Source organism: Eutrigla gurnardus (assembly GCF_963514095.1).
Source record: "Eutrigla gurnardus genome assembly, chromosome: 22".
Taxonomy (NCBI): domain Eukaryota; kingdom Metazoa; phylum Chordata; class Actinopteri; order Perciformes; family Triglidae; genus Eutrigla; species Eutrigla gurnardus.
The window spans coordinates 9,332,473-9,349,818 of record NC_139933.1 but is presented as its reverse complement, the minus strand read 5'-3'; the positions used below and the strand labels follow the sequence as shown (position 1 = coordinate 9,349,818).

Genomic DNA, 17,346 nt, shown 5'->3' with positions numbered 1-17,346 from the left:
GTGGGTTTTATTTAATCAGATTCAACACATTACTCTTATGTAATACAGATTTTTGTCCAAGCCAAGTAACACAAGTAGGCTCCAGGTTTATTCTTCCATTTTACAGTTATATCTTATGTAAATGCTCAATATGGCACTTCACATTACAGCCACTATTACAGTAGATGTTACATGATTGATCATAGTGCAGATCGTGGACTACTGCTTACTTTAGGAACCCAGCTTGTAGATGCCTGTTTTTCTGCAATTTTACACTGAAGAAGCTTGCTTGACGATCAGACGGATGAAATAGCAGCTACTGACGTGACTCGGCCAACTATCACAAACCTCTATGAGTTAGTAAACACTGGATGACTCTTGTTTATTCTGTCCTCCGCATGCTGTGGTTCCACTGAGCCAACGTGAACGACTCGAGCTCAGTTAGCGCCTCACCCACGACACAGGCACCCACTGACGCTCCATCTGCACCCTCTCCAGTACGACCTGGAGCTCAGCTAAGGCACTGACCGGGTCCTCCTTCACCAAAACATAGTCCACCCATGAGCCATAGCACTCATCCGTCCGCTCAGCTGACTGTCTCATTTCCTGTAGGTCATCCTCCTAGAAGAAAGGGGAACACCGGTGTGAATTTCTTTATTTTGTTTTACAGCAGATAAACTGCATTAAGACTTGTGATGAAGTGGTTTCATGTAACTCACTGTGATGCCTGAGCTGAGTGAGGAAGAGGAGCCAAGTGCTTTCCTTTGACTGTCAAAGATGCGAGGCCTTACAAAAATGACGTATGGTTTGAAGTCAGCAGTACGTAGAGTCTTCAGTGCCTGAATGTGGGGGTAAAAAAAACAAATTTTGCACATTTACTGAATAAATAAAGGGTATAGGTGCTTGCCAGGTAATGCAATTGAAATCAGAACTTTATTTTATTGGCAGTGGAGAACGTGAGTTTAGATGCTTACCTCTGGCTGCACGTCCACCAGACAGAGCTTGTCTTGATCCAAAATCCTGTGAATGGACTCCAAACTGGTGCCGTACAGATTATCTTTATACTCCCCGTATTCAATAAATCTGCAGAAACACCACCATCGTGAGCCAACTATAAGCCATTTGTTGGGTTTACGAGATACAGTGTCTAGTATTCAACACTCACTTGCCATTCTGTATGTCAGCATCGAACACTGCTTTGGTGATGAAGTGGTACTCCACTCCTTCCCTTTCATTACATTTCCTGGCTCGAGTGGTGTCTTTGGGAGTGTTAACACAGGAAGACAGGAAAAAAAGATGTGTAACTGAGCTTTTTTATGTTTTCGGGTAGATAATTCATAATAAATGGTACAAACACGCTATATTAAAGCATGTGTCATGTCATAACCAAAGTACTGTGAAAAATGAATATCAAAACTGTCCATTCCAACAGCACCCTTATGAGTATTACAACTATTTAAAATAGCCAATCCCTCTTTACCTGAAGCTCATTCATTAATTTTGCGGTAGTTTTGTATAAAACAAGGGGATGACCATGTCTGCAACAGCGGATTAAGTTAGGGGGGAAAGGCAAATAAGACTTACGAGGCACAGCCAAACCATAACGTTGAGGATTTTCAGCAATCACCTTCTGTTTGAGCTCAGTGATCCGAGCTCCCAGGGAACCTGTGAGCATATGATAACGATAACTGAACAGACAGCAAAACAAAACTTGTGTGCCAGGGTTAAACATCTGCAAGCGGAGGTTAAACGTAACTAAAGGGTCTTACTTACTTGACATCTATCAATGTCACCAAACCACACCGAGAACTCACCTATCATTACTATAAGACGAGGCCTTTCACCAGGGCGGGGCAGATATTGTGTAACTTCTTCATAAATCAGGAACTCCGTGTGACTGGCGTCGGGAGTTTTAGGTTCTCCTGGTGAACCCTGGCGTTCTCTTCTGAGGCGGAAACTTCGGCGCAGGCCAGCTGTGGTCAGAAATACAAACGTAAGATGGACATCCATTTACTAAAACCCTCCTTTTATAAATCTGATTAAAATTAATTCCTGTGCCGTACATCTCACAACACAGACACCATGAGAAATCAGTAAGAGTACCTGAGTAAAAATCCCATGAGAGAGCATGGCCACAGAAGGCAGGGGCTGCCTTACTTTTGGGAGAAACTACAGCTCATATTAGACCATGTATTCAACCAGCTTGAATCTCATCAACAGAACAGAAGCTTGGAAGCCATGCATGCTGCGTCTACGTCTTCACCAAACACAACCGAAGCATCTTCAACATGGAGCGTGATGCACAAGTGAGATAAATGAGGTGCCACGAAGACACTTTAAGAAGCTCGATGGCTGTAGCATACCACACAAAAAGCAAGCCAGAGTAACAAATCCACACTCTTGAGTGTTGCCTGAGGGCAAGAAGATACACACATCCTCTACTTCCTGACAGGTTTGAAAATACAGAAAAATGAGTGAGTCTTCAAGCAGAAGTACAGCTACCGTTAACCTCTAACCCAAACCAGTTTGACACCAATTTTCACCATTTAAAAAAAAAGTCACACCATCACAGCTGTTTCACTGTAGAGGTACTTGCTTTTCAGTGCAGTTTACACAGTAATGAGTAATTCTTTGACTATGTTTAACCAAGAAAGTAATGAAGCAACTGCTTAAACAAGACTCTGGTTCCAAAAGTCTGTACTTGATGATGACTTTTATGGCATACTACCCTAAGACTATTCTGTGTTTGAAGGGACAAATCGACCTGAAACTAAGGGCTACATTTGAACCCAGGCCGCTGTGGTAAAGACTCACTTTCATAGATATAGACTTACTTTTCTAAGACTAAAAATATGTCATACATCCCTATGACTTAGTCTAAACATTTCTATCACATTTTTTTTTGATTGTATTGTAATGTATTATGAAAAATTATAATATTACATTTTGAAAGCATATGAAATATGACATTTCTGATGTGAAAAAAAAGGTTATAGTATAGTAAATTACAAAAATGACGAAAAAGTCACAGTATCTGTCGTATGTCATACTAATATCATAAAAAAGGATATACTGTATTATGTCCTAAATTCATAATAAAAAAGGTCATAGTATAGCATAAAAAATAAAAATAAAAGGTCACAACCATGAGTCGTACTTTAAATTGTGTATTTGAGTATTGCTGCCTGAAGGAGGCGCTGTTCCTGGTTGTGAGTCTTCTGTCTATGTGAAGTTTGCAGGTGGTGGCTGGTGATTGGTCAGGAGTACAAAAGGATGCCTGCCGGTGATGACTGCTCTTTCTGCTTCTTTCCGACTCCCAGCCAGACAGTGATGTGCCATTCTTGGATTGTGTTAAACTGTGGATTGTGTTAGTGTTGAGCTGTGGATTGTTTTAGTGTTGAGCAGAGTTTGTTGTAAATATTGTAAATAGTAAAAAGAGAAAAAAGAAAAACAGTCCTGTTAGCTGTAAGGCTGAGAAGCCAGTTTATTTTTGTAAATCTTTTCTTCAGTTTTTCTGTTAAGGAGGCAGGTAACAGGCCAGTATTTTATTTTGTTTGAAAGTTATTTTTTTGTTAAATAAAAAACATGTTGTTGTTTTTTTTTGGCCATGATAACCCCCAAGTTTTAACGACCTTATAAGTCACTAAAAAGTCACTCGACAAAATTAATAAATTATTGTAAAAAATGATTAAAAACTCATAGCAATCCCTGGTATCGTATGTCAAGCATAGTCTGAGTGTAGGGAGTCCAAAACAGTCATAAAAAGCCATAGTCAAATTTTTTGAGAAAAAAAAGTCATAGTATAGTATGTCGAAAAAAGTCACTCGATAAAATTAATAAAATATTGTAAAAAATGATTAAAAAGACATAAAAATCCCTGGTATCGTATGTCAAGCATAGTCTGAGTGTAGGGAGTCCAAAACAGTCATAAAAAGCCAAAGTCAAATTTTTAGAAAAAAAAAAGTCATAGTATAGTATGTCGAAAATTGCCGAAAAAAGTCACTCGATAAAATTAATAAAATATTGTAAAAAAGGATTAAAAAGCCATAAAAATCCCTGGTATCGTATGTCAAGCATAGTCTGAGTGTAGGGAGTCCAAAACAGTCATAAAAAGCCAAAGTCAAATTTTTAGAAAAAAAAAGTCATAGTATAGTATGTCGAAAATTGCAGAAAAAAGTCACTCGATAAAATTAACAAAATATTGTAAAAAATGATTAAAAAGTCATAAAAATCCCTGGTATCGTATATCAAGCATAGTCTGAGTGTAGGGAGTCCAAAACAGTCATAAAAAGCCATAGTCAAATTTTTCGAGAAAAAAAAGTCATAGTATAGTATGTCGAAAATTGCCACTCGACAAAATTAATAAATTATTGTAAAAAATGATTAAAAAGTTATAAAAAACCCTGGTATCGTATGTCAAGCATAGTCTGAGTGTAGGGAGTCCAAAACAGTCATAAAAAGCCATAGTCACATTTTTCGAGAAAAAAAAAGTCATAGTATAGTATTTCGAAAATTGCCACTCGACAAAATTAATAAATTATTGTAAAAAATGATTAAAAAGTCATAAAAATCCCTGGTATCGTATATCAAGCATAGTCTGAGTGTAGGGAGTCCAAAACAGTAATAAAAAGCCAAAGTCCAATTTTTCGAGAAAAAAAAGTCATAGGATAGTATGTCGAAAATTGCCGAAAAATGTCACTCGATAAAATTAATAAAATATTGTAAAAAAATATTAAAAAGTCATAAAAATCCCTGGTATCAAGCATAGTCTGAGTGTAGGGAGTCCAAAACAGTCACAAAAAGCCTTAGACAAATTTTTTGAAAAAAAAAAAAAGTAGTAGTATAGTATGTTGAAAATTGCTGTTAACTGCTGTTAGCTACAGGCTGCAGTTTAATGTAGAACTGAGATGGAAAATACCTATGTCTTTATGCGTACATTTCTCCTGCGTGGTCCTCAATCGTGTGCTGGCTACCTAACGTGGCGCAGAGTTATTAAAACCTTTAGAACCCCTGTTCTAAAAGGGAAGGGTGGATTTGCACACAGATTGAGCACAAATGTGATGTTGCAGTGATGAGTATAAACCCATTGATGTTGCCTCCTCACCTATTTCCTTTCCATTCAGAGCACCCTCACTGTCACAGTCTTCTGCAGGACGGCATGCAGGGAGAGAAGAGAGGGTGAGAGGAGGGAGGACAGGCTCATGTTGAGGGCACTTTACTGCCATAACACAGCAGGTTAAAGTGCAGTTTCTACATGTATAAAACTTCAAAAATAATAAAACAAAACAAAAAAAATGGGCAAATTGTGGAGGAAAAAATGCAGAATCATTTGAGGGTTATTTTTTGTTTTAGGTGGGGTTCTGATAGAATTTCATTAGAAATTCTGACCTTACAACATGTAACATGTAGTCAGTGTGGGGATGGGTGCTATTCTCTAACGTGAAGGTTTCACCACTTACCCCTCTCAGCAGGATCATCTGAGGTTAGCAATGCAAGGAAAGACACAAAGCATCACTAATACTGTGATATTAACGCTGCTCTGCTCAAAGTACTTTTTCTTAGTCTTGCAGATGTTATACCTAAACTGGATCTGCGCTGAGTCAGCCTTCACCCACTTATCTGTTTATCTTTATCTACTTCTCCTGGCTATGTCCTAGATGTATTTATCAATATTACATCCAGTTAAAAAAAATAGATCAACACCGTTACGACATTACTTTACAGCAACATTTTTTTAAGCTCAGTGAGAGTAAGGGAGTTTAACATTAATGCAGATAAGAGTACATACAAGGAAAATACTTACAACCAACCGTTGATTTCCAAACAACACTGTTTAAAGTTATTGTTCAATTGTTCCTATGCTCTGTCTCTTTCTGTATCTCCTCGGCTATATATTAGATTTGGCCTACAATACGAACTGTGTCTTTAGGTCTAAGCTTCTTGTACATTTATTGTTACACTGTAGGTTATGGTGGACATTTTTTGATTTGCAGAAATGAAATAGGCTTACATATAGGAGCTTTGGAGGACGTAGGGGCAGGGAAAGACCCCATTTTCATCCTGTATCGCAGACGCCTGGGAAGTAGAGATGAAAACGATAGAAATATTCACTGTCAATTGAAAAAGGAACCTTTTTTTAAATCCTACACTCAGTTGCTATAAATTTATGTGACAGCAGAGTTGATGCCGACCTCTCCTGGAACTGTGTAGAGGGGATGAGGGCAGCACGCAGGTTACAGTCACGCATTCTCTTGGCCTGCCACCAGGTGGCATCCTCCTGGCTAACAACCTGAAGAATGTCACCCCTCTTAAAAGGAAGTCCCGCCTCTTGGCACGGTGTCGCCTTGTCCTCGTAGGGTGTGTAGTCAAACAAAGCCCGAAGGTAGACCTGCAGAAATATTCTATTAGCAAAGGTCACTTTAAAGTTTGGATATTTGCTAATATTTACTTACTTTGTGTACTTTTCATTTGGAAAATTATTTTAAAATATCATGCCATCAATAGTAGTCCTCACCCTGCTTTCCTTCAGTCTGTCTTCTTCCACAACGGCTGGAATGATTTTCAGTGTGATGGAGCCCTGTGACTGGGACTGATCAAACAAATCAGAGCAGCAACATCATGCATCTGCAGTAATCATACAGTATCTGAGCTGGTAATGAGGCGATATGTCAAAAATGTATCCTTTACCAAAATCTGACTAATTTCATCGGGCCTTTTGTGGGTGATCAGGTTACCATTGACCTCTCGAAGCTCATCGCCTACATGCACCAGACCTGGAGACACGAAACAACGCACAAAACAAGTCGGAAAAGCCTGAAAACAAGCCCACTTGTCCAGCAAAATAAAGCAACGGAAATCCCAGTGTAGTGTAGGCTCAAAATCCGAAGAAAACTATTTTCATTTGGCACGAAATGGAAAACATCTCCATGGCAACAGCCAGAAGCAACACTCGTTTGTAATCTCAAAAATATGCAATCTTGTGGCACTAATCTCAAGGATTTGGTCTCTGTTGACAGTTCCTGGGGTTACACAACGTAATCTCACTTCTCTGTCAGTATATCAGCAGAGATAAAGATAAGTTGTGGTGGATAGGAAGTTTAACTTTCCCAGACGACAGGAAAGAACGTTTGCGTTGTGATATACTGGTGAACACCGTTTGTCTCACCACTGCGGTCAGCCGCCCCTCCCCTCATGATTCTGGCCACGATTACGGCTCCCGTCGCCTCGTCTCTCCGGATGGTCGCTCCCTGGTGGAAAAGACGGATGGATCCGATTTTCAAACACATACTGTATGTTATCTTTGGTTCCCCGAAGCTGAAATAACCCTAACGGTAGACAGGAAAAGCTACTCCTCATGCTCACAAAGATCAATAACCTGTTAAGAGTAAATGCCAACACACTATGTGACAATAGATGCTGATTCTTTATCATCAAGATCACATCCCTGTTTGTTCGCTTCCTTACTTTTCAGGTGTTTTTTTTTTTTTACACTGTGTTACAGCTTCATCAATGTCAGCCCAGAACATTTTCCATGGTATACAAGATTTTCACTTCCCACTTGAGGGAACAAGAACAACAGTCGTCGAGGGAAGGAAGAGCTCTTATCATGTGCTCATGTGCGAGGCGGCACTCACCAGGGGCTCTTTGTTCTTCACCAGGCGGACGATCTTGACCGACTCCTCCTCCATGTCGTCGTCCAGATCCTCCGGAAGTGGCGGCAGCACCGGGTCAAAGTTCTTTTGGGCCACTGTGTCATGGGCTGACAGCACCGCCTTTAGGAAACGATACACAGACGAACGCACAGAAGGATTTAACAGCGTGACCGAACAAGAAAGCAAGAAAAAGGAAAAGGTCTGGCAGAAATGTAATGAATTTTGCAAATGTTCGTTGTGGTTCCACTTCCGTCACTTCTTTCTACTCTCCAGAAAGCCAATACGCTAATCACCTAATAAGAGTGATTTGGTTGTCTGGGGTTATGCAATAGAGTGTCAACTTGTAGGAAAATCAGAGCAGCTCAGGGTGAAAACATTAAAATAGGTCTAACCTCGGGAGGAATGAGATGTGTATGTGTGAGGAAAGACACAAAGTGTGTGTGTGTGTGTGTGTGTGTGTGTGTGTGTGTGTGTGTTAACCTTGAGGTGAGGAGTGCTCAGCAGGAGAAGCAGCTCTCTCTCATCATCCTCCAGCAACCCGTTCTGAAGCTCTTCTGCCAGCTGACGATTTCAATCAGAAAAATCGAAATAATAAAATCCTCATGACATTGATATCGATAGTACCATATTATTATTCATATTTTGCTTTAGTTAAGCTTGACATATCGAGGAAATATTGCACCTACATCCTCTGCCAGACAGGTGGCGCTGTGTAAAACTGGAGTCGGGCTTTGTGTCTCATACTGCTTCAGTTTGTCGTGAATCTGGGATGTATAACACATGGAAGGACATACACATATCCACAAAACACAAAGAGTTAAAAACGTGACATTTGGTGGAGTTTCCAAGATTCATCTGATTTGATTTAGGTGATATATTATATATCTAGAGAGACGTAAGTGCTAGTAGGTTGTACCTTCATGAGATAACTGAGGCTTTTCTCACTGAAGACGTCTTTGAGGAAGGCCAGGTCCTCTTTATGGTTGGCATCACGGTGGAGCTGAGAGGTGAGCAGGGCCAGAGTCTCATGCAGCCCTATGAATCATTACAAAAATGGTGTCAATCTATTCAGTTCAATTATAGACTGGAGTTTTAATTCCTGATTCATTAATATAATAATAATATAAATATAAATGTGTTGGTGCATTAAAAATATTTACACTTGAATTGTAATTACTGTTAATTAATTAAATAAGTAGGATTGTGTATTCCTAGTATTAATCACCTATTCAAACAACAGATTTTCTTCTTTTCTGGGAAATAAATGTTGCATGGACTGACATTGGAACCAAAAAAAAAAAAAAGTTGTCAAGCCACCCGTCACCATACCCAGCTTTTGTCTTATTCAGCCAACTCACCATATACATATTACACACACGGTGTCAGAGGGAATGAACATGTCTGGCTGTACCTGTGCTTGCAGACACGATGGGCATGGCTTCAATCATTCAGAGGAGGCAGGAGGGTGCAGAGAGGGGGAGAAAGGGGAGGGAGAGAGCCCTCACACCGGCTCCTTCTGGTCCTCGTGCAAAGTCGAGGTGAAAAATCACAGACAGCTGGGAAGGAGGGAAAAACACAGAGTGGAGTTTAAACTAAGATTTCTGAGAATTACCTCACAATTGTGACGTCTTGTTTTGCCTGACAAATAATCTAAAACTAAAAAAAGTGTATGGTTCTTGTATTTAAAAAAAGACCATTAATTCCATACTGGTGGTAGGTGCCTGTGATTGTTATTACAAACGGATTATAAAAGCAAACATTTGAGCACAGTGAGGCTTTACAAATGAGTCTCAGTACCTGGGAGCTCACTGAGCACGTCTTTCATTCCAAATTAATTCCAAATGTGATCACATTTTGAAAGTGAAACAGGCCAGCCTGGCTTTGACAGTGATGAATCAACCCATTACTGTGCTTAAGCTTCAACATTATTGATAGCCGCTTTCATTACCGAGGCTCAAAGCAAACCTGTGTGACTGTCAAACTAAAAGGAAAGGCAGGTCAGCTCACACTGAACACTTTGTCCAATAGGATGCTTCCTTTTGTTTGTCACCACGGCAACTTTACAGTAGTGATGACTCCCGCTGTGTTTACATCTTAACTCTTTGTTAAATGCCGTTTGCGTTTGGGTTACATCATCCGCTTCACTAGTTTGGTGCAGTGAAGCCACATCTAGCATCAACGTAAGATTGGATTTTCCATTATTTTCTTAAAAACAGCAGTATTTTGAGACAGGGATCATGGTTATTTACATAATAGAATTTTCATAATGAGAACTAGGGCTGCACAAAAAATCGTTAAAAAATCGCGATCTCGATTCACACATACACGTGATCTCATTTCTACACACGGCGATTCTGAAGCATTTTATATCTCGAGCTGCATCACAAAGCGCCACATTTTTGAAGCGCCCCCAAACGCAGCACTGCCGCTGCCTCCTCCCTCAACCTATGGTAAAGCGTCTTTACAACACGTGATTCAGTGGAGGAAGCCGCCTGCAGTTGAGTGTTTGGAAAGAGAGAAGGTACGTGTCCACAGGCAGCGGTGTTTCCCCGCGTCCCATTCATTGCGCCGGGCTCGACTCGCCGCCTCGGGAACGCTCGCGAACGCTCGCGAAAATCTTCTAAACTGAATGTTGTCGATGTAAAATAAAGACAGATTCAGCAACTGCATAGCTTATTTCTCGCTTAAAATGTTTTCAGAAACACCTTTCGGTTAACTATTTTCGTAAAATAAGAGAAAGTTTCCAAACGAGCCGCCATGTTGGTCTGCGTGAACTCCGGAGCAGACAGGACAGCTGTGAAAGCGATCGTCCAATCAGGTGCAGCCATGAAGTGTGCGTGATTGTATGAAGGAGAGCGCCTGTCAATCATCCTCAGTGGCCGCCCACCAAGCGTGCAATACTGGGAAGCGGCGCGTCCACTCGCGTTCAAAATCGCCCCTGTGGACACCTACGTACGTGTCCACAGAGATTTTTTTTTTTTTACTTTTTTTTTTATCTTCCAATGATAGAACTACTACTATGCCTCTGCCAAAGCAACAAACGTTTTTTTGTTTTGTAAAAGTTCATCAGTGCAATAAACATTTTGTGGAAAAAAATCGTGCAAGAGAATCGTGATCTCAATTCTAAGCAAAAAAATTGTGATTCACATTTTTTCCAGAATCGTGCAGCCCTAATGAGAACCAAGGTTTTACAGAAGCTCACTGAGGACAATTACAGAGAGAGAGAGAGAGGCTTTAATGTGTCTGGGAAAGTCTGATGGTCATTTTAAAAATCATTTTCTAATCTTTTAGGCAAAACATTGGGTACCAAAAGCCTTCAATAAAAATAAAATAATTTACAGTACACCCTGTAAAAGATGGTAAATGAGATTTTAATAGACTTTTAAAAAGATATTTCAATCAGATGAACAATCTTGAACAGTCACTTTATTTAAAACATCATTTCTCAAGAGGTAATGCATGTTGGTAGGTATACTCAAATGTAGCATTGAAAAGGTAGCCGACATCTTAATATATCTTACAGATTAAAGTGAAGGAGTTGACCTTCTTTGGATGACGGCTATTTCCTCCGCGGCTGACAGGGAGCAATGCTCTAGATTCTTCATTAACAGTCCCTGCAGTGAATCATGTGAAGCAGCAGTTTATTCTTCACCTCCTGTATATCTGTACTACTCGTCTAACGGCTCCTGGAGGCCCGAGGGTCACAACGATCAATCTGTGGCACAGGAATTAATCAAGTTCCTTCTTATCTCAGAAATAAGATGACAGATGAACACCTCGACAGCCAGCATCCGTTACATTTTATATGTTTTCCACCTACGGTGATCAAACTGAAAGTCTGTGTTTTCCTCTCTGAAAGCAACATTGCCTTTGAGACTGAAATTACAAAAAAAAAGAAAACCAATCCTGCAGCATTTTCAGGCTCATTGTTAGACACGCACAATTACCACACTTGACATCCGCAAACAAAAGCCCCAAGCATCTGATCAGCATGTTGTCGACGTGGCAAGCAAAAACAATTGCTGCTCTTCCTTGTTTCTCTGTCATCTTATGTCAAACACTCTGACAACTTCAACAAAACATTGATTTTCCATTGTCTTACGTTCATTCTCTATTTTCTGTCTGTATTTTTGCTGCCAAAGAAATCTCTGGTTCAGATTGGTTGGCATTGAGCCACGGTGGCAATTACAATAAACAGCGAGAGCACAAGCAGAACAAGTGTTCATGAAGCCCAGTATGGAGCCACGTTTCAAATATAATGCATTTAATTGTTCTGTAGACTGATGAGTGGTACATAGATGACCAACCATGCATCTCAATGGAGGATGAAAATACCATAAATCATCTATTTGCATCCCTTTATGCAGCAATATCTATTGCTTAAAAGGGACCAGTTATAGGAAATTTGCACTTTTGCTTTCTCGCTGAGAGTTAAATAAGAAGATTGATACCACTGTGTCAAAGCTAACCAGCTGTCTGTTAGCTTAGCATTGAGTATATACTGTAAAATAAGGGTTTTGGCTCCAAAAGTAACACTCGGGCTGCTGGAATGAAATTCAGAAAATAGTAAGAAAAACTGAAGAATATTTAGCCCACTGTAATGTAACACACATGTCGACACCAGTGTCTTGTAATTACATGTTGGCCATGCAGGATCACTGCTGGACCATGACATGACCTTTGACCTCTCCCCCATGAGTGAGCCTCAATCTGGCATCGATAATAATACCCCTAGATTGCTTCAGTCTAATGCGGCGACAGCATCAGCGTGTTTGTCCCTTCATTCACTCATGCATCGACAAAGCAGCACTTTAGAAAAAAAAATCCATTCGACACATTATCAGCAGAGCAGTGATGACATTCTGGCAGGCACGCACACGGCTTTCACTAGCTAAAAAAGCAATGTACAAAATAATAATGATAATAATAATAATAATGTTTGTTAATTATTTTTGCTGTCAGTAAGATATGGATCGCTGAAAAAAATGGCGGGCCAACAGTTTAACAACAAATAGATCAAATTCATTACATTTCAAGAAATAAAAAAGATTAGATTTCTATTATTCTATATTTTCCTTATCAAATGCCTTGAAAAGACATGAAGCAACAATTTAGGGAATGTTGATCAATTTAGTAATTAAATGTGTTATTCCACAAAACTAAGAGTCATTTAATGCCATCAGTTTGCTACTGAAATAAAGGCAAGTTATTGCAGCTAATAAACCTTCCACTCACATATTTAAGTGCATTACATTATGAAATAGTTATATACTTTAAATGACAGAGGACGGACAGCAAAACAGTGATACAAGTAATTCCTTTTAACTTAATGTTCTCAAGCAAACAAATTAAAATGGTGCAGAAAGAACTCTTTCTTTTGAGGAACTAAAATAATCAGCCGAAAAAGGCATGAAATTAAGACATTACAAGCTTTTAATTTGCTTCACCCTCTTTTTCTCCACTTCATTGATTATGTAATTACTGCTCACTAGGAAGAAGTGTCCTCTAGCTTTTTATTATTTCCAAATTTAGAGGTTGTTTGTTTTTTTTTGCCACCGTTGGCCGACGTACGACCCGGCTCCATTGAGAAAACTCGCTTCCAACAACAAAGCTCACAGTTGTCTGCCCCCGACACTCTCATCCCACGTTCCTGACCTTCTTTCTCTCCGTCTCTTCCTCCCTCCATCCATTTCTCTCTGTCTCTCTAATTACAAGAAGCTGAGAAGAGCTTAAAGCCCACATCTCTCTATCCCCCCTCCCTCCTAAATACTCACCAGGTTACCGCGGGCCATATGGTGGCATTATCTAGCCTCCTTGATTTAAGACGGCAGCGCCGGCGGCTCTGTGCATCACTGAGGATTTTAATGAACACAATGAAGATTAGAAAAGGACAAAGATTAGAAGAGAAACTGAACAGCAGGAGGATGTAGGGGAGACTATACTGGAAAGCATTTAGTTACCTTTTTCTGACTGAAACACCCTCGGCTCCTTCAGATGTTATTCATTGTTAATGTAAGTGTTGAAATATTGGTTTTCTTTCAGAGATCATTTGATGAGGCATTATTTTTTCACTTGGCTCAATTCTGTTGTCTACAGTTATAGAAAAGGAAATTAAATCCTCAGTATAATCTCCTGCAAAAAGACTTCAATCTCGTCCTCGCTGTAAAACAAATCCTGTCATCTTGACTTGAATATTTAATTATTCAGAAATGAATTATCCATCATTTGTTGACTCCAATTTGGCTAGTTTTCCTTTTAATCATCTCAGGGACGAAGGAGGGAGAGAGTCTGCTCACATCCTAATAGAAACGATTGAATATTATCCATAATACTATTTTTTATTTGGAGGGTATCGTGACAGTAAACCTGTTCGACGTGTGTCCCTTTTTTCATCTACCATCTCGTGACTGTCGGTAAAATCCTGACTGATTGTCCATGTGATGATTTGACTGACTGGTTAACTTGGTGTCTCTCTGACCGGCCTCGTTGTTATTTATCTTCACAAAACTGGTGACAAGATTATTCATCCTGCCGCTAAATGGCACGAATCTACATTCAAGTCAGCTGTCGTGCTTTATTATACCGACATTGTGTTCGGAGAGCTCAACCCTTATGTCGCTGCTCACACACACACACACACAACTACGCAAACATGCACGCCACCTGTTTGCCAGACCAATTTGCTGTTGGACGGGTCCCGAGAGGGAGACAGAGAGGGGCGAGGTCGTCGGCACACTGCTGCCGCCATCTGCCCATCCGTCCACCACATAACTCGCCTCCCACATGGACGATCTGACATATGTGCATATGACAGATTTCACTCCAATATCCATTTGGAACAAACAGAAAAAGTCGGGCGAGGGTATTAAGATAATCTATAGCATTTCCACTAAAGATTTATCTTGTGTTCCTCATTTCCAAATAATATTATGCTTTCTATTCTCCTTACAATCCAAAAAATAGCCAATGTCAAAAACAACATCTACAACCAATCCAATTTGTTAAGTTCACAATAATTTATGATAAAGAAATTAACAAATAATCTCACTTAAGAAGCCTGAATCAGAGAATAGAAGAAAGTCTTCAACAACAACAAAAAGACAGAAACAAGGAACAAATAATTGCCTATTATTTTTCCATCGGTCAACTAATTGTTTCGCCTCTGATCCTGAATTTAATCAAAAAGATGAAATAGTGTGCAGGATCTAATATAAAATAAGAAAAAAAAAGCTTGACATGAAATGTAATGTTCAGAGGAAGTCAGGAGCCAGACGGATTTTAAGAGGCTTATAAGGTGACACATCACTTCAGAACACCTTCAACTTGCCCACAGCGACACACAGCCGGATAAAGGATCACTTCTAGAGATCGACTTTGGCTCCCTGTCTGAGGGACGGAAACCCGACATTTCTGTGTCTCGTTTCAGGATTTCAACAGCCAAATAGGTTTTTCAGGGGCAGAGGAGGCGATGGTTGACACGGTGCCAATCTGGCTGGTGGGCAGCCAAACTTTAAAGGCTTTTTGACTGATGGCTGATGTTAAACTCCCACTGAGCTCATAATGATGTGTGTAAATGGGCAGAAAAACAGGGTGCAACTAGGACTGTAAACAAAGAGCTATTAAATCTGTTTTACCATATTTTTCTTACAGAAAACATGGCAAAATAATCATTAAGGAAAGATGAGTTTCTTCCTCAAGGTGACTGGGTTGACCTACAACCACATGTTTTCTTGAATCTTTGTTTACTAATGCACAACAAATAAATAAATACATAAAAAAAACATAACATGAAACCCTGTCCTGCTCTACAGTGACCAACTCACAGGCTGTCCCGACAACCACTAAGGAGGGCTTCCCACTTAACTCATCAGAAGCAGGGGAACGGTCATTTTTCAGTCATCTATGGAGCTCATGTGATCTATGCTGGTGCATGACCACGTGCAATCAGTTTAATCTACTGCTGGGAGTGGGTGATCGATCACAGGTCACCCCCCCTCGTTAACATGCAGCAGAGGCAGGCATCCACATGGTTTTACTCAAGACGTGTGTTTGGAAAATAAACTAAAAGCCTAAATAATGCATCAGCAACAAACACACAGAATGTTTGACTGGTTTTCTCTCATGAAGATCACCTGACAGTGATTTATCTCTTTGTCAAGACAGAGACGCAGGAACAGCAGGTAAGAGTTGAGTCGCTACACGTTAAAAGCATCCTCACCTTGTTGAGGTGCCTCGCAGCCTCGGCGCGCGCGCTTGAACCCGACACGCCGCCCTCCTGCGCACGAGCGTGTTTTCTCTTCCTCCCTTTTCTTTCTCTCCGTTCACTCCGTCTTCAGCTGACTGCGTTCATTTCTCTGCTCCGTCCAATCTACGGTCCAACGAGCCGCCCCTTCCCCCCTCTGTCACTCCGCTTGCTCTCGCCCTCGCGCTCTGTCTGTGCCGCCTTCCGGTGCCCCTCGTAAATTCAAACATCCCATATTAACAGATTTAAACAAATAAATAAACGAATAAACCAACAAATTTGTTGGAAGAAAGACATTAATACCACTAAAGTACAAAATGTTGACTGTTCGTTTAAAGTGGTTTTAAAATATGGTTATAGGGATCTAAAATGAACATGTATATTTACACAAAACAAAGATGGAAACCTATTTCTAATATTGATAGGGCAATAAATCCATATACTCCCATATTTCATGATAAAATAATGTAGCATCTCAGATGCCTAATGAGTAATTTAACTTTTTGCCATAATAATTCATCAGATTTGTTTTTCCTGGCAGAGAACGGCTTCCATAAATACTATAACCTGATGTAAAACCAATCACCCAAACTTTGGGCTGCAGAAATGACTAGACGTGTATACACAGTTAAACGTGTGAAATGTATGATAAAGAAAATATTCTTAATTGTTTTTATTACATATTCTATAATAACACATAAAAAGATTTGCCCTACGCATTTTATTCCCACTGATACACACAAACCCAACTTGACTGAAAAATAATAAAATAAACAACTACCTGGCCATTCTGGAATCATTTAATCTCACGGTTGGAGCATTCATGAGTGTTGGTACCTTTTCTGACGGCTCTTGAAGGCAGCACAGTGTGCACACGCTGCAAACTGCATGCCACTTTGGTCCGCCCCCTACATCCATCTATTGCTATTCATCTCCTCCCTCCATGTCTGTGTCTCTCACTGGTACAGTACATGTTTTGGCTGACAGCAGTCAGAGATGCTTTGTGAAGGACAGACCGTAAAGAAACGTGGACCGTGAATCATCATGGACCACAAGACCGAACAACACAGCTCCTTTCATAATTCTCCCAGTGGTGTTGGCACTTTTTCTTGTCTCATTTGTCCCTTTGCTGATCTGCTTGGCCTAGTTGTTGCAAGCTCAAAGAGACCTTGATGTGTTCAGACGTTTATGAACGTCAGAAGAGGAGAGTCAGCAGAGTTGCCCTGCGATCAGTCTCAATTTGTGGCTCTCTGCGTTATTAAACGGATGATGAAAAAGCGTTTCATCTCAGCACGGCGGCTCAGACACAGTAGCTGGGGATCAGAGGGTGTGATGATGTGAACAAAAGTAAGAGCGATAGCTAGACATTTAGTATCAGGGCTTTGCCAAAAGGCTTTAAAAGAAACAACAACACGGATATACAGTCATGATAATAGCAGTTTTAATATTCAACTACCTCACAATCAAAATGCA

General features: G+C 40.1%; 1 protein-coding gene across 3 annotated transcripts; it reads right to left on the bottom strand.

Moving 5' to 3' along the window:
- Window positions 1-20: 20 nt before the first annotated feature.
- LOC311033052 (MAGUK p55 subfamily member 3-like) lies at window positions 21-16,042 on the bottom strand. Of its 3 annotated transcripts, none has more exons than XM_084040224.1 (20): window positions 15,850-16,037; window positions 9,043-9,187; window positions 8,548-8,666; window positions 8,318-8,395; window positions 8,112-8,192; window positions 7,614-7,751; window positions 7,145-7,226; window positions 6,667-6,752; window positions 6,494-6,568; window positions 6,171-6,367; window positions 5,990-6,054; window positions 5,439-5,456; window positions 5,084-5,125; window positions 2,083-2,148; window positions 1,794-1,952; window positions 1,564-1,644; window positions 1,145-1,238; window positions 954-1,062; window positions 699-818; window positions 21-600 (listed from the first exon to the last, which is right to left on the bottom strand). In XM_084040224.1, the coding sequence occupies exons 2-20, from the start codon at window positions 9,077-9,079 to the stop codon at window positions 421-423; spliced, it is 1,827 nt and encodes a 608-aa protein (XP_083896350.1). In that variant the 5' UTR covers window positions 9,080-9,187; window positions 15,850-16,037; the 3' UTR covers window positions 21-420. The 3 variants fall into 3 exon arrangements, 2 of the variants coding, with proteins under 2 accessions (XP_083896350.1, XP_083896351.1); XR_014599234.1 differs by having other exon boundaries at window positions 585-600; window positions 1,149-1,238; window positions 15,850-16,042; XM_084040225.1 differs by lacking the exon at window positions 2,083-2,148 and having other exon boundaries at window positions 15,850-16,036.
- Between the last annotated feature and the right edge of the window lie 1,304 nt (window positions 16,043-17,346).